Below are 21,861 nucleotides of genomic sequence, written 5' to 3' on the forward strand. Positions count from 1 at the left end.
TAGTCCTATTATAAGGCACGCACCATTTCATACCAAGGCGAATCTTGTTAGATTGATAGTTTGACAAAAAAGTGTTGTGCCCAATATGATAGTGATATTCCCAAATATGGTATAGTGATATGACATCATCATGACTGTAGGATTATTGCGATAATCTTATATACGATCGAGTAATATTTGCTGCCACCTACGGTTGTGTGGTACAGTTCAGCTATAGTCGAGTTACTGTAGACATGTGTAATTGAGCTGTCCGGAAATTCCGTCTATATTTCCGTGATCTGTTCCGTACGATTGCTTGTGTAAATTACAATGATAAATGTAAGTTTATTATATTTATGTGATACTATTTGTTTAGTCATAGTTACGATATTTTGCCTTTAATTATGAGATTTATCTTGAACATGTGCTGCATCGTGGTAGCCGCCATTTTGAGTGATACGGTAGACTATATAAGACAAGGTTGTTATGATAATAGACCAAAACATTTTGTAATATTCCTAAAATATATTTAGGCTAAATTTAGTATCCGATATATTGGTTCACATGATAATGTTGATTCTTTAGATGCTATGTATGTAACTTAGAATTTCTAGGTATAGACCGGTTGCATAAGAATGTTCACTCTGAATTTGATCCGTCACGCATGAGTGATTCGTATCTGACCTCGCGTCGACTTAACTTTGCTGTAGGTTAACATTATTTATAGATTAGAGTTGCTTTTTGTTCTGAATGGAGGTTTGTTTATACGTATGAGTTAAGCAGGGATATTGATACATAATGAATATAATTATATTGTTTTAGGCTATGGAGTTATTCATGTGCTTTTGCTAACCTGAGAACGTAACTGTAGAAACTGTACGCTGTATAATCTGGAAGTATTTATGCCCGGCAAAGTTGTGAGTCATGTTAAAATCTATGTAAAATGTGGTATTATGATGAAAGTTACCAAGAACATTAATGACAAGTGTATGAGAAACATTATTGTATCTGTATTTTAATACTTAGTATTGTTTATATTTGATTATGCTTTTAACAGTTTATTTATGATTGAATGTTGGTATGGAGATTTGTAAATGATTATTGAGGTTATATGCTATGGTATAAGGTTAAAGGTTGTTTATGATTCTTTTCTGTATTTATTTGTAGAATTGAATGAGACGTTTAATAAACAGATTCATCTCAAACTTATTCCCGTGGTATATCTACTCATTTGCTAACCTGTGTGTAGTCGTCCGACCTTTTCTGTACAATTCAATTAACTGCTGCTAACCAGAGAAGAGCAACGATGGCTACGATTGACCAACTGCGGATAAACAGGAGGAACCGGAAGGGGAACCTCACGAGGGTGATAAACGAGTTATCACATTTAATGGAAAGGAAAGCTTCTGAAGCGGAGATTTCCACTGCGAAGGCAAAAGCAAAGACGCGGTTTGAGCTTGTAGAAGAGTCCCATGACAGTTTGGTCGAAAAGATAAATGATGAAGAGGAATACGAGACAGAACAAGAGTGGATGAATCACTGCCAGGATCAATTCATGACCGCAATGGCAAGATTTGAAGTAACAAGGGATGAGGTAATCCAAGAGAACGTATCTATAGATAATGAATCTGATGATGTACTTATAAGTAATGTAACAAATAATGTGTCTGATAGTGTACCGATAGAAAATATACCTAATGTTAGTGTATCCGATGATGTGTCTAATAATGTAGATAATACATCTGATTCTAGTGGTGGTGCTACTGGTGTATCTAACGTAGATAACACTTTAGTAAGTCTGTTTAAAGCATTAACTTTGCCACAGACTCCAATAAGGCAGTACGAAGGCGATCCACTGTATTACCATGCATTTATTACTTCTTTTAATAATACTGTCTCTGGTATTCCAGAAGACAAGGTAAAGTTAAACACTTTAATGTCTTTGTGCGCTGGCAAGGCGTTACAATCGATCCAGTATTGTGTATTGAAGCCCCCTAATGAAGGGTACCAATCAGCTTGCAAAACTCTTAAAGACAGATATGGCAACACAGCCGTTATTGTGCAAGCATGGATTGGGAAAGTATTGGACCGGCCCAAAATTGATGCATCTAAGCTAGGCGACTTTGCGGATGATCTGGAGAACTGCCATGAAGCACTGTTAGCTTTAGGTTTTCTTAATGAACTTAACAATCAGAGTAGTCTAAAGCAGATAATTGATAAGTTGCCGAGATTCCTGCAGAACCGATGGCAAGGAGCGAATTACAAGCTGAAGGAAAAGGGAGTTGTACCTGGCTTAAGTGATGTGGTGAAGTTTGTCAAAGCATCGGCAAAGGAGATCAATGATCCAGTGTTTGGGAACACTACCAACGCTACGGCTGAAGTTCAACAGTCGAGACAGAAGAAACACCAGGTAAATAACGTTAATGCTTCAGTTCCTTCACAGAGTTCTGCAAAAGAGAAGTTTCCAAAGTGCTGGATATGCAAGTCTGATGCACATTGGCCAGATGAGTGTGAGAAGTTTAGCCAGATGAAAGTAGAAGATCGATTCGAGCTGGCAAAATCTAATCATGCATGCTTTTCCTGCCTCAAGATAGCAGGACGCAACCATCGGCTGAGTAATTGCTCAAGAAAAAAGGTATGTGGAGAAAAGATGGGCGAGAACAACTGTAACAGGTATCACCACAAACTTCTTCATTTAACAAAGAAAGCTGGTGTCGGCCATGTGAGTGTTATTGGTGATAAGGAGCCTTTGCTGTGTGTTCTAGACGTAGAAGTGATTGGGAAAAATGGGAGTCATGTGGCAAACGTTATGCTGGATCTTGGGTCACAGGGAACTTTTGTGAGAACGGATTTCGCCAACAAATTGGGGATTGGTGGAAAGAGTGTGGCTGCAGCAATAACCAAAGTAGGAGGCGTGGAAGAAATCTTCGAGTCACGGTTGTGTGAAATAAAGTTGCAGGGAATGGATTCGTCTGTTCACAACATCAAAGCCTTAGAAATGCTGACCATCAACGATGTGAACAGTGTCAACATAAAAAATTTAGAGAAATTTTTTAATATGAAGAATACTCTGAGAAGACGAGGTGGGCCGATAGACATCTTAATTGGAGTCGATCATGCCTATTTGATGACCGGAGAAACCAAGAAGACTAATGGCCTAGTGGCATTGAAGACGCCATTGGGATGGGCTGTATTTGGTGGTAACCAGAAGGATGCAAGGTTTAACCAGGTTATGAATGTGAAAGTAAGCAAACCAGTCAATTTAGACAACTTTTGGTCCGTTGAAGCGATGGGTGTCGATGTTGGAAATTGTGAGTGTAAGGCAAGACTTAGCGCAGTAGAAGACATGGAAGGGAAACTAATTGAAGACTCTAGTTCGAAAGTTGGCAATCAGTGGTTGATTCCCTATCCATGGGCGAAAGATCCATCTCAACTTCCCAACAACAGAGGCCAAGCAATTAAAATGCTAAATGGTTTAGAGAAAAGGTTGAAGAAGAATAAGGAGCATGGTGCGGCTTACCAAAAACAAATGGAGGAAATGGTCAAAAAAGGATTTTCTCGCAAATTAAACAATACGGAAATGAAATTATATCAGGGACCTGTTCATTACTTACCACATCATGCGGTAGTCAGGGCTGAAAATAAGAGTACACCCGTGAGGATTGTATTCAACTCGGCAAACCGATGCCAGGGGGGAGCGATCAATGAGTACTGGATGAAAGGTCCAGATCTATTGAACAATCTGAGTGGGGTGCTGATGCGGTTTCGTGAAAGAGAAGTTGCTGTCTGTGGGGACATTTCAAAGATGTACCACCGAGTGCTGATACCAGAAATGGACCAGCACGTACACAGATACTTGTGGCGAGATCTTAATTCTGATCGAGATCCTGATACCTATGTTATGCAAGTGTTGACATTTGGGGATAAGCCAGCTGCGGCAATGGCGCAAACTGCTCTCAGGTTAACCGCCAAAGAGGGTGAGGAAATGTATCCAAGAGCTGCGCATGTGTTGAAGAACGAGACGTACATGGATGACATATGTGTTTCGGTGACAACGATCGAAGAGGCGAAAACCCTAACCAAACAGATGGATGCCGTGTTAGGCAACGGAGGATTTAATATCAAAGAATGGATATCAAACAAACCGCTAAACAATGAAGAAAGAAAAGATAAGGAACAAAAGGTTCTGGGTGTCTCATGGAACTACGCGGATGATACACTGAAGGTTAAGGTGAAGCTAGATGATGACATTACGAATGCAGTAGTAACAAAGAGAAAGGCGTTGGGTATGATTGCGCAAGTTTTCGATCCAATTGGATTTTTGGCGCCAGTGGTTGTGAAGCTGAAAATAAAGATGCAAGAACTATGGAAGTCAGGTGTTAACTGGGATGAAGACCTGCCTAATGAAACTCAACAAGAATGGAGAATATTACTAAAAGAACTCAACAATGCAAGTGAAATCAAGCTGCCAAGATGTCTGACTCCGGATAATTCTACTGACGCGCAATTGATAATTTTCTGTGATGCATCTGAAAAGGCGTATGGGGCCTGTGCTTACCTGAGATGGAGACTGCAGGATGGTTTATTCAAAACAAGATTCGTTACTGCAAAGTCTCGAGTGGCACCGCTAAAAAAGTTGACCATCCCAAGACTAGAGTTACAAGCCGCAGTTATGGCTGCTAGAATGGGTAAATCTATAACTGATGAATCATCGCTGCCATTAACAGATGTATTGTTCTTCACAGACAGCATGATAGTGTTGGGTTGGTTAAAAAAGCCATCATGCTGCTATAAGCAATTTGTAGGTACGAGAGTACTGGAAATACAGAACAAAACGAAACCTGAGAATTGGAGACACGTGTCCGGAGTGGAAAACCCGGCTGACGATGTTTCTAGGGGAATTCCAGTGACAAACTTAAATGGAAGATGGATAAGAGGGCCGCCATTCCTGCAGAGTCCAATGCATGAGTGGGAACAAGAGAATTTGAGAGTGGAAGACGATGACAGTGAAATAAAGCTTGTAAAATTTACTGGAAATGTAGAGATAAAGCAAGTGAGACCGGAGGTGGAGATTGATAACTGTGAAACGTGGGAAGAAATGTTGGAAGTCTATAGAAGGAGAATCTATGGTGATGATTCACCAGCACTGGATGTCTATAAAGTCAGGGACATTGAGTTACTACTTTTGCGAAGGGTACAAAGAGAATGTTTCGCAGAGGAATTACAATTGCTTCGAAATGGTAAAGGTGTCCAGAGTAATAGCCGTATATGTAACTTGGATCCTATGTTGGAAGCAGAGAATGAAGTGATCAGAGTAGGAGGACGGCTTAGAAATGTAGAGAAAATAGACTTGGATGTTCACCCAATACTATTGGATCCGAAACATCGCATCACCAAATTGCTAATTAGAAGGGCGGATGCTAATGTATTCAATCACAGCGCAGGACCTAATCAAGTTTTCGCGTACTTAAGAAGAAAGTACTGGATCCTAAAGGGAAGAAGCCAAATCAAGTCTGAATTAAGTAAATGCATTGAATGTCAGAAATGGAGGAAGGGACCAGAAACCCCTAAGATGGCAGAACTTCCAGAAGCTAGACTAAGAATTGGTAAACCACCATTTTTTTCTACTGGAATGGACTGTTGGGGTCCTATGATGGTGAAGGTTAGAAGATCCCAAGAAAAACGATGGGGATTAGTTTTTAAGTGTATGACGACTAAGGCAGTTCATTTGGAGATTCTTCATAACATGAATACAGATGCTTTTATCATGGCGTTTAGACGATTCGTGTCTCGCAAAGGAGTCCCGAAGGAATTGTACTCCGATTGTGGAACAAACTTCAGGGGAGCGGAAAGAGAATTGCATGAGTGCTTCAAGGCTATGAGCCCAGCTTTGCAAGAGAAACTAGCACAACAACAGGTAGAGTTTAAATTTAATCCTCCCAACGCACCACACTTCGGAGGCGTCTGGGAAAGAGAGGTTAAGTCGGTGAAGAATGCCATTAAGTGTTCCTTGAAAGATCGAGTAGTAACGGAAGTTGTGTTGCAGACAGTGATAGTTGAAGTGGAAGGCCTAATGAACTCAAAGCCGCTGGGTTATGCATCATCCAATGTTTCCGATGCTGATCCGGTTACTCCGAATGTTCTGTTAATGGGTAGGCGTGACCCATCTTTACCATTTTCATTAGTCAGTCCTCAAGAAATCAAAAGCAAGAAGCAATGGCGCCATAGTCAGCTTATCATTGACTTATTTTGGAAAAAGTTTGTATCGGAATATTTACCAAGTCAACAAATCAGACAGAAATGGGATAAAGAAACAGAAAACTTGAAGGAGGGTGACCAGGTGTTAGTTGTTGACAACCAAGCACAGAGAGGAGATTGGTTAACAGGAGAAGTACTGAAAGTTCATCCCAGTGCAGATGGACGAGTAAGGGTAGCGGATGTGAAAATGAAAGAAAAGGTATACAAACGTCCAGTCGTAAAATTGATCAAACTGGAGGAATGGAAGCATTAAGCTATACTGTATTGAAGTATCACAGCTGAGCTAAGATGGATTAGTTTCTTTGTATTAAATTATTAATCTGTTTAAGTTTAATACACGACTTGCTTAGTTTAGAGATATTGTATTTGTATCATGTAGTTGCCTTTATTTAGTTGATCTTTTGAAATGTTATAAATGTTTTGTTATAATGAGATTTCCTCATTATCGGGGGGAGTGTAGGATTATTGCGATAATCTTATATACGATCGAGTAATATTTGCTGCCACCTACGGTTGTGTGGTACAGTTCAGCTATAGTCGAGTTACTGTAGACATGTGTAATTGAGCTGTCCGGAAATTCCGTCTATATTTCCGTGATCTGTTCCGTACGATTGCTTGTGTAAATTACAATGATAAATGTAAGTTTATTATATTTATGTGATACTATTTGTTTAGTCATAGTTACGATATTTTGCCTTTAATTATGAGATTTATCTTGAACATGTGCTGCATCGTGGTAGCCGCCATTTTGAGTGATACGGTAGACTATATAAGACAAGGTTGTTATGATAATAGACCAAAACATTTTGTAATATTCCTAAAATATATTTAGGCTAAATTTAGTATCCGATATATTGGTTCACATGATAATGTTGATTCTTTAGATGCTATGTATGTAACTTAGAATTTCTAGGTATAGACCGGTTGCATAAGAATGTTCACTCTGAATTTGATCCGTCACGCATGAGTGATTCGTATCTGACCTCGCGTCGACTTAACTTTGCTGTAGGTTAACATTATTTATAGATTAGAGTTGCTTTTTGTTCTGAATGGAGGTTTGTTTATACGTATGAGTTAAGCAGGGATATTGATACATAATGAATATAATTATATTGTTTTAGGCTATGGAGTTATTCATGTGCTTTTGCTAACCTGAGAACGTAACTGTAGAAACTGTACGCTGTATAATCTGGAAGTATTTATGCCCGGCAAAGTTGTGAGTCATGTTAAAATCTATGTAAAATGTGGTATTATGATGAAAGTTACCAAGAACATTAATGACAAGTGTATGAGAAACATTATTGTATCTGTATTTTAATACTTAGTATTGTTTATATTTGATTATGCTTTTAACAGTTTATTTATGATTGAATGTTGGTATGGAGATTTGTAAATGATTATTGAGGTTATATGCTATGGTATAAGGTTAAAGGTTGTTTATGATTCTTTTCTGTATTTATTTGTAGAATTGAATGAGACGTTTAATAAACAGATTCATCTCAAACTTATTCCCGTGGTATATCTACTCATTTGCTAACCTGTGTGTAGTCGTCCGACCTTTTCTGTACAATGACCATAAATATGATCGCATCACATTTTTATATCACATGAAGTTTGATAGTGTAGACAGAGCTTATTGATTTATGCAGTATATCAATACCCCTTCCCCATTTACGGTAACATTGTTTAATTAATGAACTGTAACATGAAGCAGCTCATAACAAATTTGAAGAATGTTAATATCTTGTACAGTACATCCTACTAAAGTTTGAGAGTGGGTTGTGGCAGTGGATATGCGGAAAATCCGCTGTTTATACTATTTAAAAAAACAGATCATTTTCTTCTTAGTCACACATTAACATCACAAAAATGATATAATTATAATGTACAGTACATCACACTTGTCAAAGGGGGGGGGGGGGGAGGGCCGGCGAGGAGAGTAGATTTTAGAAAAACCCTTCGCCACCATATTGCCATAAAACAGACATTTATGAGTCATAAAATGAAGACCTCACATCTGAGCTTTTCAAATGCAACAGGACATTCAATTGTAAAATTGAGTAATATTGATTTAACTAATTCAGAGCAGTTATACTAGTCTTCTCCTTTCAAGTGAAGATAATTGCTTTTGACAAGTTCCTATCATCGATTCTTTTTCAAACGCTAACAACCCTTCGTTGCCTTTCACAAAATAAGTGTATCGATCTAATGAAATGTACACAGTTGGCCAATCGATGAAATATTTTAATACTTTAATAAAGCAAATAAAATATTAATTGATGAGTGTATAGTTGTATTTTAATTAATTTATTTCAGCCGTAATGATAGAAGCAGTTTTCTTTTTTCAGGATTCCAAATAAGCTTTCAAGCCTGGCACAGTGGCGTAACGGATATGAGCGCTCACTGGCTAAGCCTATGGCACCGGAGCTTATGGGGGGCCCTGAGAAGTGCCCAGAGGAAAAAACGGTCTCTTACGCCACTGTCTTGAAATAGATAAAGGCTTATTGCTTCTGCAATAGGTTTTCACAGGACAATTGTTTATTTCATATTTTCGTTGAAATATGCCTTTAGGCTTACAACGAAATTAGAACCAATCGAAAACAAAAACCATGTTATTTATTAGGATATGATGTAATGAATACAACATTATTAAAATATGTCTTGGAACGTCCATTCAGTTATTCTTTCATATATGAGTGAAATCTGGAATAAATTGTTGAATAATTGAATAATTACGACTAATTTAAAGTTATTTAAATAAAAACGAACGATTCAAGAGTGTACACATTATTCAAACATGAACCTGGCAAAGTGTCCACTGCCCCTGCGATATGACTCAACCGATGAAAACTATGTCTATTGAAGTCGGTTCAATGCACCTTTAACTCCCTAATGCAAAGTATACTCTATTTTGATACATTTTAATTTCAAAATGTACATTAGAAGCGTCTGACTGTGTACATGCATGATGTGTGCAGTCAATGTGTACCGAATGAATCATTCTATAGCGTATATACTATATTGTTCCTACAAAAGTGAAATTCGTGATTCCCGAAGAAGGGTAGACACGCGTAAACTTTACTTCACTTTGCCCTTAGACGTTTGGGGACTTTTGGGGTACCGGTGGTAGATGATTTAACAACTCTCCTTCGTGTGGCCATGTCCTCCGCCATCCCCAGTGTCTTACTCACTCTTCCCTGGTCTTATTCACAGTTGTTTTGTTAAAGTAACGGAGAACGGTGCCGTATTCCTTTCCGTAAAAAATAGTGTGAATATAAGCTGAGCGCCGCAGAAACATCCTGTTTTTTCAGTGTCAAACGTTGAATCTATTCCTATGATGAAAATGTATTAACCTCACTGTTGTCATGAATATGGGACCAGCTCGATTACCGATTACCTTCCTGAGTGTAATAAAAGACTACCGTAAGGTGACTCTGACCAGCATAGAACTTGTAACATTCATGGCAATGGCTTAATATACAAAAGGCACCAATTAAGTTATGGAAAATCGGAAAATAATTGACCACGATTTCAAACTACAAGAATGATATATTTAGGCCTATCATTACATTTATTCATTTACATTGCAGGTGGCTGGGAGTTGCTAGTGTGGGAGTAAGCAACTCTGTAGATGTAAATTACGATCCTAAAGCGTGTAAAAAAGTTCCAGGATTAGTGAGAGAACAGAAATCAGTATGTCAGCGGCAACCGGATACAGTTCGAGTTATCGGCGAAGGAGCTAGAATGGGAATATACGAATGTCAGGAACAGTTCCAACACGAACGATGGAATTGTACTGTTTTACCAAATGATGAAAATGTTTTTGGAAAAATGATGCAAATTGGTAAGTTAACGATTGATTCTGGGACAACTTGGCATTATACATACTTATGAGGAAGTTCTAGACGGCGATTTTCATACGTATAATACTTAAAAATGGAAACGCCGACTCAAAACACTAACATCATAACATAACCAGATAAAAGTATGGGTGTCCCAGTGCGAACGGCATGAGTATCAATAGCCAGTGTTTTAGGGCGATCGAAGAGAGCAAAATGATTTGGCACCATCTCCATTATAATATTGCACAATAAATACTATGGAAAAAGAAAGAAGGTAATATTTACAGAAAGTTACAGATACAGATTCTGAATATCCTTGGGGACAAGCGATACATTGTTTTACTGTATACTGCAAAACAAAAATAAGATTTTAAATGATAAGGAACATCTTTCAACGAAACATCCGTGACCGAGTTTTTATTTTACAAAATTTATTTTATAAAATCTTTTTGATATTATTATTATAAGATACAGAACAGAGAGCTTTCACTCCACCTGTGTTTTTACTAATTTTGTCACGCAATTTATTTTAGTCATTATTCATTTGATTTTTCTTTAGAAATAGTTGCATTCGATACAGATCTCAACCCGTTCTGGTTCATAACTTCTCGCGAGATAAAGGGATTTTTTTATCTTTATATGGAATTGGTTGTAGAGAAAACAAAGAATGGTTGTCAAATTATGTTGAAATCATATAACAAATCGATAGAGTTATTTACTGTTATTTTATGATTAGATTAAACTAAAGTATATACCGGTACATTATAACACACTACAACCAATCCCAACTTCTTTCCAAAAAAATTACAAATGGGAGGAGACATAGTAATAATTATGGTAGTCTAATGCAATGTTTCTAAGCACTTTACACACAAATAATCCATTAAATATCCTAAGATATCCACACCGAAAAAAAGAAGAAGCATATAGGAACTATTTACACCTCTCCGTTCTCCAGCACTTTGAAGCTCCCATGAGATATTGCTGGAACAGAATAGACCTCACAGAAAAAAAGACACAAAAGACACTTCAGATAGAAATACAATACAACGCTTTCCAAAGTACAGAAATTACATTTCTTGAAAAGCCTCCAGTGTTGATAAAAGATATGTATTTCCTTTACGAGTTCGTTCATCTTGACCCAATTTACTGCGTGTAAAACCAAACCAGTTTCGTGACAATCCGAACATTTATGGTTATCTCAGTAACTTAGCATAAAGCCACCTAGAAAAGCGTCCCGGAAAATAGGAAAAAAAATAATACTGTAGGCCTACAGGTTGAACAATACATACTCATCTGTGTTTTCAACATAAAAAATGCGTCTCCAAATCTGCGGCAATACGATTAAAGCCGATTCTGCAGACTGTGATGTATACAGCACAATATGTGGAGTCTGTATCAGAGCATGCACAACCCTTAACATAACCTTCTATAATACAGTCATCACATGTGATACACATGAGATGCTGTATTACGGAATTTGCCTATGATACTGCTTATAATTGTCAGTACTGAGAATTTGGTTGAGGCTAATAGGCCTAATGTGAACTCGAACTAAATCTTGCTGTATGTTGAAATAACTACAAAATAAGTAGGCCTACAATAGGATTACCACCAGTGCTTGTGGTAAGTTAATGTTTTCCTATACTTACAATGGTAACAAAACCATTATTTATACCATACAAAGAGTTTAGTCCAACAAGATATCGGCACCTTTGTAGTTAACATAACCACACAAACGTTTCATTGAGTTTCGCCGGATTTATTTATTTCTTTTATGCGTTTATTATGCTGTTATTTTATAAACAAATTAAATAGTTATTTATTTCGATAGATCTATAGTATTTAACTGAAAGTAAAAGATGAAATCGGTATTACAAAGACTTTTACAAGGTTGTTATGGAACGCCAAGTACCAACCTGGTCGAGTTCGGCCCAATGAAATACAAAGAAAATCACTTTACTATGATATTTCGGTCGGGTAGAAAGGGGACGGACTAAAGGCAAAACGATGTCATTAAAAGAAGGTTACACTAACAACAATCAAAGTTGTCATTTTACAAGGCCATCACATTTTTCAGTGACTAAAGAAATTTAAGATTCAATAAACGAAAAGTTAACGAATATATAATATAATGAGATGGATCGTTTAATTAGATAGAAGAGGGATTGATAAATTAATTTTTTTTTAAAGACGAATGGAAAACGTAAATCCAGGATAGATACGAAAGTAAAACCAAATGGTACATAATAAAAAAATATATATTTATTACGATTCTTTTTATTCATAGGTACAAAAGAAACGGCCTTCGTTTATGCAGTAACGTCAGCGGGCGTGGTGTACGCAGTTACGCGCTCTTGCAGCCAAGGCAATCTTTCAGACTGTACGTGTGATTCCTCCAAAATAGGAGCTGTAAACGAAGAAGGTTGGAGATGGGGAGGATGCAGCGATGACGTAAATTATGGAGTTAAAATAAGTCGAGACTTCATTGACGTGGCAGACGACTCAAAAAGTGAAGATTCCAGAGAAAGGGCGCGAAGTTTAATGAATTTACACAATAATGAAGTCGGGAGACAGGTAAAGAATTATTTTAAATTATAAATTCAAAATATCAAGTACGATCTAAAAAAAATGGGATCGATTAGTTTACCACGGTTGTTTTGTTTAATGCTTTCCATCGATTAAAATTGTTCTCTGTGGCTATAGGCCTAGTCGTTCACGTATCATACTATAATTTAAACGAGCCTAAACATGTACCTACGGAAGACTAAACTACCACGGAGGTATAACTGATCCGTATCCATACCTTTCCAAAAGCATAAGAAACAAGTTTTCACGATCGCACCTGCTAAATTAGGGTGATCGTTCTTTCCTAAACGAATGTAACAGTCACGTACAAAAACATGCCGATACGCAAGCCACCTAGGGCTTGAGAAGAGCCACCCCGGGGCTTCAAGGGAGCCTAAGCTCGGTAACACCAGTGAACCAGAACAGAAAAACATTGAGAAGACCATAAATTCTTCCGAAGTGCAATTTGAATGGAACCGTAGTTCATGTTATCGTTTCGTGTCTGAACTATGCTAACATGAGTACATTTGATAACTTAGCACAATAGAGTCGTAATATCAGATGGCGAACCAATCCGTCGTTCCCATCAACTTAGACTCCACCAAGAAATTCCTACTAAATGTATAGGCTATGCATGTCATACTTTCAAGATAAGACTTACAAACCTACAGTGGCGGAGTCCACCTAAACCTAACAAGCAAAAGAAGTCACAACTTGAAATTTTTAGAAGTATTTGTTTGGACTATGATTAACTTTTAATTCATAAATAACCGGATATTTTGAAGGGTACCAGTATAGGATCAGGGAGTTGTTATTAATAGGATCTTGTCAATTTGAGAAATGTTATGAAGATGACTGATTCAGAGGAACATCTCTCTGTCTAAAGCTCTGTCTACACTATCAAACTTTATGTGTGTGATGTGCCCATATATCAATATGATTAATGTCATATCACTACCATATTTAAGCATATCAATACCATATTTGGGCACATCAAACCTTTTTTATCAAACTAGTTTGATAGATAGACAGAGCTTAGAATTAGTAGGCCTACGGTGATATTACGGCCATCAAGTTATAATCCATTTCCATGGTCTTTAAAGGAAAGGAACACCCTGGGCTAAATGTGCCACTGTGCTTATAGATAAATGTAATAAAAACATGATTACAATGGTTCAAGGTACAATAGTAAGCAATTTAGTTAAAAAATAGACTTTTAAACGACAACATATCGGAAATTGAACAGCGCCATTTTGACAGGTTAAGAGCAATTATGTGACGTCAGATTAGGTGGACGCATTCAAGCAAATCCAAGCGCCCATCGTCATAGTACAGTATTTCAATATGGAAGTGCGGGATAACCATAAATAAAATCAATTAAATAGCCTAACATACCTAATATTTTCGGAATATGGCTTGGAGTTTTTATAATTCAGAAAATTTGGAACCAGAATATACAGAAAGAGAGTTAGTTTTGCGTCGTGCTGATGAGGAAAAAAGGAGAGAAGAAGAACATTCTCGAGCATAACAAGCCGTCGAAGAATGGTGTACTTTCGGCCAGTGTATCTGTACTGTATGCCTTACTAGGCCTAGAACTCGTGTTGAACGAAAATAAAGTAGACACTGCATCGTCAACCAACAGCCTCCGTTTGGAAGGTTTGCCAGTTAATTCCCCTACCAAATCCCGTTTGAAACAGCTAGGCAATAAAAGTAACAATAGATTAACAATAGCTGAAAGATTTACGAATTGGCTTGCAGAAGAAAAGATCGATCGAAGGTTTGTTTACCAAGCCAACGCATGCTCATACCGTGTCATCGCCGTCCTGCATGACCGCATGTCGCGTTATTAGCCAATCATATTAGCGGATTCGCTTAGCCAATAGAAGCGCTGAATGCAACCGCGAATCTTAAAAATTTTCGTCGGCCGTATCTGACGTCACAAACAGGCTGCCATGAGCACAAGATGGCGATTTTCAAATGTCTTGAAAACAGCTTTAAAATCCTATTTACTAGAAAACTACAAATCCGATTTAAACATAAATTGTGCTGAATATTAAGTTGGTAGGTTTACTTTTATAATAGTTAGGTAAGATACTAGGGTGTTCCTTTCCTTTAACCAAATGTTTTCATGGGCGTAGATTCGAGCTACGGGGAATGTTTACTCACTTGTAACAATTATGGTAAATTGTCATCAGTGCTATAGGCTATGATAATCCAATAGTACATCTCTAATGAATACAATAAAGACGCGTACATATACCTCAAGGTTTCAGTACTATTCAAATATTGCAAATTTCATCTACAATAAAACACGAACCTAAAATCATCTGAACTTTGCAATAGCTATAATTATAACTTTTAAATGTCTATATTATTGTAACTACTGTTTAAATTAAAATGACTATTCTTGCCTATCCTACATCGAATTAAAATACTACGAAGATTATATATCTATGAATAATTAAAAATTATAAATTACTCCGAAACACCTGTGTGGACTTATGTTTAATTACAAAGCCTTGTCCACACCGAATTTCTGATTTTGGTATTTGATGGTGGACTGGATAGGCCTACAATCGAAAAACTTTAATTTAATTCATTTGTATTTTCGTCACTAATTCTTAATACTGTTCCATGCGGGAATTAATTAATTAATATACGGATTTGACTAAACCTTGGGTTACGTAACTTTATCATTTTTAAGTTATTGAACATCTGGTTGTTTGCGGTCCGCTTTTATCCAAAGTATATTTCTACAAACGCAGGTATTCAATGTAATAAATGCTTCATCGTAAAATTGATTTACAAAAAAAGTCCCGACCTTCGTTATATATTAACTACTTTGATGTGTCCACTTCGTAACTGTAACGTCTGAAAAAATCTAGAACTTTTACATAAAAGTTTATTTATGTTTATCGCTACTTTTGTCATCAGCCTTATTACCACTCAATTAAAATCAAATAAAATATAGTTCCACATATCTGAACTAATACCGTATACACCTACTCTGGTGTATTCATGTTGGTGTAGATTTGGTATAACTTGTGACAGACTTGATTAGACGGTTTTCCAATTCTATCGAATTATAGGCATAAATAGAAAATATGAATGATATGAAACATTTTAAAGTAATATTTCCATTGTTTCTGTTAAATTAATGACTACACAGGAGTTAATTAGGGTATATTATAGATCAAGTGTCTTTTATTAATTCAGCCCGTCTCGTCTACTTTGACGGACACACGGATTTCCTCCTCCCGAGATGATTAGACCAAATTACTGATTTATCGATCGAGAATTGAATAAGTGACAACATCAACACCATGTACCATTGGATAATATAAATCCGACAGACTCATAATAAGTATTTGTATGTTGAGTCCTGCAGCTTATGAAGGCAAGGGATCTATTTTAGTTTGGGGTCTAATAACATGCAGTATCATCGTATCTTTAGGCTCTCATGGGCGGGTTCATCTTACAGCTAAAACAACTTAACTGAAGGCATACTCTATACTACACATAGGTTTTGACCAACTCCACTATTGAAATAATGCTATAGGCCTTACATAGCAACAAACAAACATACATTTTTGGGGAAAACGTTATGGTTTAAAAAAAACCTATTGCCTGTCTAGGCCTACAGCGAAGTTTAAACATTAAGCACAGCAATCCAGAATAGCTGAAACCATTAGAGAATTATCCCTCTGATGAACCAAAATATCCAAAAACTTCATATCGATTTATTGTAGTAGTAATAGGACGGAACAATACACAAATATAGTAGTAAATTGTATAGTAAGTCTACAAAAAAACCTCAAGGAATTTCACATTTCATTAGACGACTCGGTATGAAGATCTGGAAAACCCGCGTCACCTGATAAAATATTAGAGATAATATCTATACTATATTCCTAATCGCGTTTTGATAATAATCTATAGTTAACGTTGTGTATCTTATCTCGTTTTCTAATCGTAACTTAAGACCCATTAGTGGATAAAATAACTTGAAATATTTGTAATTCCAACTCGAGAATTCTATCACGCAAATTGACTACAGTCTATTAGTATTGAATAATATTTGTGTGAAACGGTTAAAAGGTCAATGATTTATTACAAAATATAAAAAATACATTCATTATTAATATTAGGCCTATTATATTAAGAAAAACAGGACAAATATACATTAGGCCTACAAGATAATTTATACTTAAACTAAACTAGGCCTAGCTTCAACAAGTCAAGTTGGCTAGGCCCCCTAGTTAGGCTAGACCTCTACTACTACTAGCCTAGGCTACTACCGGTACTACTTTACTAGCTAGGCTACTACTACCCTATAGGGCTAGTAGTAGTAGGCCTAGCTAGTAGGCCTCTAGTGGTAGGCTAGTATAGTAGGCTATTTTATTTGACAGTCACACACAACGACAACGTTCTCAGCAGCTCGACTTGACGGACGCCGACTATGGCTATCTACTACTAGCCCTAGCTAGGCCTACTAGGCTAGTTTGGGCCTTGCTTGCCCTGCTCTTCTCTTGGTAGGCTAGCCTATACGCCACATGCCCAGTATGTCCTACAGGTAGGCTTTCTACCTAGCCTAGAACCACTAGTAGGGCTATAGCTAGGCCTATGCTAGCCTAGCCCTAGCCTAGTAGGTAGGCTAGGCCTAGTATAGTAGAAGGCCTAGGCCTAGGCCTACTCTGGGCCTGACTCATTTTTAATACAAATTAACTTAATATAATCTGCGCTATGAGGCCTAGGCTAATATAAAGTAACATCTTTAAAAGTTACTTACTTTGAAGCATCCAAAATCTTTCGAATCCACACAATTTGCAAACTTTGTTTCGACAAAAATGTGACATCGTAAAAAGTATGGCGGCTGAAAACTTTTGAAGCAGGCGGGAAGAGTCATGTGATCTACATTATCCAATAAGAATCATGAAACCGTTCAGTTAAACTTCTTAAATTGACCCAATTTTGTTGGTTTATCCATCCGTTTTTCGGCAACTCATGTTTTGGTTACAATTGACCAAAAACTTGGTTCTCGTGACCCAGAACTGGGTCACAACATTTTGACCCAAGCGTTTAGTTACGGTACGGTATTTAGAGTGTATCATCTATAGTTAGACATAATATATTGTTGCGTTTATACTAAACGTACGTCAAAAAGTGATATTTAATTTGTTTTTAATCAAAAGTTGCAGTAGGCTTAATTTTCGAGAGATTTTGGGCAGAGACTTTTGTTGGTGTCGTTAGCATAGGCTAATCGAACAGTTGCAATATAAACTCTCTTTCGATTGTTCTTTTCAGATTCGTTTAAACCATTAATTTAGCAAACGACAATCGCCTTATTTAGTAGGCCTAGGCCGGCCCCATAGGCCTAGAAAAAAATGATCGTAGAATTAGTTTCCTTAGTAATCCATACGTTTAACCTCTCCCTGGGACGCTTCCCTTTCATGTAAAACGATACTTGCTGATGCTAACAACTAATTTCACAGATAAATTTTAAAAATGATTTTATGGACAGAATCGGTTGGTGGTAGATGCTTATTGACACTGTATCATAGATAGCCTTCACCTAATAGGAAAGTACAAGATATAAGTCGGTATACTAAAAAGGAGGATTCTTCCCTTGGTGGTAATTATCATGCTAAACACCGAAGGAGGCGTTGTCAGTCTAAATAAAAATACGACAAACATCAACATGCCGTGTTCTTAAGATCGAAGATCAGGGTAAATTATGATAGTGGAGTCTGTTAGGGCTGAAATAAGGGTGTTTGGTTCAGTTTCTTCCAAAAGCATCAAATTTGGTATACAGGTTGCCCACCCTATACAAATTCAATTTTTGATGGGCGCCAAGCAAAATGACCCCTTGGGTCACCTAATTTGCATAATTTAAAATGGCGGACATTTTCGCTTAAACAGTCTATATCTCTAAAAATACTGGTCATAGAGAGTTGATTTTTAGCCCAAAATGTTCAGAACATAAACATTCCTATTTACTCTAATGAAGTTTTTTTGAAAAAAATGACCGGAAGTACCAGTTTTAACCTTTGACCCATATTTTATAGCATTGCCATATCTCAGTAAATAGTTGTCACAGACAGTTTATTTAAGTGTCAAATTGTTCAGAATATATATGTTACTATTTAATTTAATGAAACATTTTATCCAAAAATGACCGGAAGTACTCAGTTTTGCCTTTGACCGTTACGATGTAATTACCAGCCTTGTTACGGTTAATATATTTTGATATCCATAAAACTACTTGTCATAGAGAGTTAATGTTGGTGTCAAAATGTTCAGAACATAAACATTTCTATTTACTATAATAAAGTTTTTTCTCAAATAATGACCAGAAATACCATATTTGACCTTTGACCTGTTTTTTCAGGCAAATTGCCATATCTCATTATTGGGTTGGAGTGGAAAGTTCATTTTGGTGTCAGATTGTTCTGAATATATATGTTTCTATTCTGCTTAATAGAAGACTTTTCAAAAAAATGTCAGGAAGTATAGTTATTGACTTGTTAAATACATAACATTTATAAATGATGAGAGGAAGACGAATAGGCTGGCTCTGTCTACACAAACTTTATGTGACAAAAAATGTGATGTGCCCATATGGACATGATGATATCATATCACTACCATATTTGGGTATATCACTACCATATTTGGGTGCATCAAACATTTTTTGTCAAACTAGTTTGATAGTGTGTAGACAGAGCTTTAGCCAACAGGTATAACGTAGAACAAAAGATTCGAACTTTTTTTCCCATTGTCAATCTCAGCATAGGGCGCATGTATACAGCACGCAGTTACACGCATATTCAACACGCCTGCGAGAAGTATGTGTGCTAATAGCTCCGCAGAGTCCAGTATTTTAAATGATTTTTATTAAAGGTTTTCAAGCATTTTGATTACATTTAATGGATCATTTTGACACATGTCACAATCAGTATTACAACCAATTTATTTGATACGGTAGTCAATATAGGTCATTAACCAGTCTTCTTTCTGAGTTATTAAAATAGTACTATGCACTTTTGAAGTTCCATTGAGGTTGAAGAACTTGTTATAATTATTATCTTTATACAATTTTGAGGATTTAAATCTTCAATAAAATCCTCAGTAGACCATGATATATCTATTCTTCGTTGCGTTTTATTACATAAAACCGCCGGTTGTGAAGAATATTGATAGATGTGGGGAAACTGACAAACAAACGAATAAAAGCCAAAAAGGAAATACTGTTCGCAATTATACAGACGAATTCCAAAGTTGTATAATAATATATTTGATTTATTTCCGTAAAATAAACGTAAATAATGTGGGAAAACTAGAATTAAAAACAACATTTTGTGAATATAAATTGTTGCTATTACACGCAAACTAAATGGAGTGTGACCGGAATTTGTATAGGCCTACTTAGAAGATTTTTAACACACATAAATCGACTGCTTTTGTTTCGGTAATATTATAATAATAAGCTACTATAGTTAATTGAAAATAGGTTTTAGTAATCTTCAGTTCTTTAGTTACGATTGGCCTTCATAAAGGCATGTAACTTATTTGTTTAATTGGTGTATTTGCTAATAATATTTTATAGTGTTGTTGTAAAATGTTAACTACGGTATACGAGGAAGAACAGTGGACACATAAAAGAACCACACACATTGAGATTTTGTGTGGACGGTTTGTGATGATCTGGCCAGGGAGTTGTAAAATATGAACTCCCTGATCTGGCCTTCCTGGCCTACGAAATTCTCATTAAAGGTTGGTTCCCACTAGAGACGCAACACAAGGACGTAACGCAACATAAGTTAGTTGACCAATGACAAGCGATGGATTATTCAAACTGACGCTTGTCATTGGTCAACACGCTTGCGTTGCGTTTACGTCCTTGCGTTACGTCCTAGTGGGAACCAAGCTTAAAACTAATAACTGTGTTTTCCCCCGCCTGCGTGAAATCAAACCTACGATGTTTTTTTAAAATAAATTTAAAATGTTTTTCTTTTATTTTGAAAGAGATATTTAGAGAGTCAAGTTAATTTAGGATAGGCAGAGGCTGGTCCTGAACACTTAAATTATTTCCATATTTCGACGTCCAATTTCCGGGCACCTAGCAACTCTATTTTTCAAAATTATTAGCTCCACCCAACCATAGTGGGCTTGTAATGTAGATTTTTAATTTCTTTTCATATATCAATGTATACGTGCAATTAGTTTCTTTTAACTAAATCTTATCACCTTTGTTAATGGTAATTGATTATGCTTATGCTGTTTTTGTTGGCAATAAAGTAAAGTATAATTCCCGGGGACCTAGCAGCTCTATTTTTCAATTTCTCAACTCAGTCTGTGGCTGAAATACTTATTGCCTGGATCCTCTTTCTTTTAAAGATTCTGGATCCGCCCATGTTGATTCTTGTGTTTTGGCTCCTACGATTTGAACTTTAAACTTAATTCAATATAATAAATGCGCACGGACATGACGATATGTGTTTAATGATAAATATTATTTTATTACGGTGTCCTCCACTGTAAAATACAGGGTTAAAACCCTATAAATATAAACACTACACTACTTGGATAACACTATTTGTATCCATCATTAATATTTCCGTTGAGATACGTCGATACTCTCATCAACGAATATTATCAGCATCATGTGTTCGGATAAATGAACATTGAGCTCATTAAGAAACACATTAAAATGATTAATGACGACTAAGAATGATTAATTAATAAATGTTTATTTCGCAAAATAAATGTTGTCATTTTCAGCGCGTCAATAACACTACAAATAGACACAGATAGTTAGCAAGGCAAGCGTTTAAAATGTTAACTTTGACTGATGGTCAGATGTGATCATGAAATAGATAGACACGCATTATCTCAAATGTTAATGTGATCATGAAATAGATAGACACGCATTATCTCAAATGTTAATAATGTGATCATGAAATAGATAGACACGCATTATCTCAAATGTTAATGTGATCATGAAATAGATAGACACGCATTATCTCAAATGTTAATTAAACATATTCATTAAAATGTAGAATGCCTAAGCCAACATTTTAATTGGAATAAATGTATAAATAAAGAGCATTGTATTAATTGCCTAATAAATAATTAAATTGTGCTAAACCACTACCTTGAAATTCTCCAACCTTCAGTTTAAAACGATCGTTGTCTTTTGTGTAAGATACGATTT

The 21,861-nt window shown here is 36.4% G+C and overlaps 2 protein-coding genes and 1 long non-coding RNA gene across 7 annotated transcripts in view; 2 read left to right on the plus strand and 1 right to left on the minus strand.

Annotated features, from left to right (window-relative positions):
• Positions 1–17,899, minus strand: part of LOC140059451 (uncharacterized) — a 64,617-nt gene extending 46,718 nt beyond the window's left edge. The window contains exon 1 of the long non-coding RNA XR_011847189.1: positions 17,437–17,899. This is a non-coding gene — a long non-coding RNA (uncharacterized lncRNA). The remainder of the gene's footprint in view (positions 1–17,436) is intronic.
• The window catches only part of LOC140059450 (protein Wnt-16-like), a 28,077-nt gene that overhangs the window by 4,513 nt on the left and 1,703 nt on the right, over positions 1–21,861 (plus strand). Inside the window, exons 2-3 of the mRNA XM_072105380.1 lie at positions 9,828–10,081; positions 12,370–12,656. Coding sequence (XP_071961481.1) covers positions 9,828–10,081; positions 12,370–12,656 — 541 coding nt within the window. The remainder of the gene's footprint in view (positions 1–9,827; positions 10,082–12,369; positions 12,657–21,861) is intronic.
• Positions 162–7,810, plus strand: LOC140058744 (uncharacterized). 5 transcript variants are annotated; one of them, XR_011847050.1, is made up of 4 exons: positions 162–966; positions 1,147–6,875; positions 7,359–7,453; positions 7,704–7,810. XR_011847050.1 is itself a non-coding variant. In XM_072104477.1 (3 exons), the coding sequence occupies exon 3, from the start codon at positions 1,286–1,288 to the stop codon at positions 6,488–6,490; it is 5,205 nt and encodes a 1,734-aa protein (XP_071960578.1). In that variant the 5' UTR covers positions 162–318; positions 802–896; positions 1,147–1,285; the 3' UTR covers positions 6,491–7,687. The 5 variants fall into 5 exon arrangements, 2 of the variants coding, with proteins under 2 accessions (XP_071960578.1, XP_071960577.1); XR_011847049.1 differs by having other exon boundaries at positions 1,147–7,523; positions 7,704–7,803; XR_011847048.1 differs by lacking the exon at positions 7,704–7,810 and having other exon boundaries at positions 7,359–7,687.

Source organism: Antedon mediterranea, chromosome 9 (genome assembly GCF_964355755.1).
Source record: "Antedon mediterranea chromosome 9, ecAntMedi1.1, whole genome shotgun sequence".
Classification (NCBI taxonomy): Eukaryota; Metazoa; Echinodermata; class Crinoidea; order Comatulida; family Antedonidae; genus Antedon; species Antedon mediterranea.

Excerpts from the sequence above, each read along its gene's own strand:
- LOC140058744 (XM_072104476.1), top strand. The coding sequence starts at position 1,286 with ATGGCTACGATTGACCAACTGCGGATAAACAGGAGGAACCGGAAGGGG.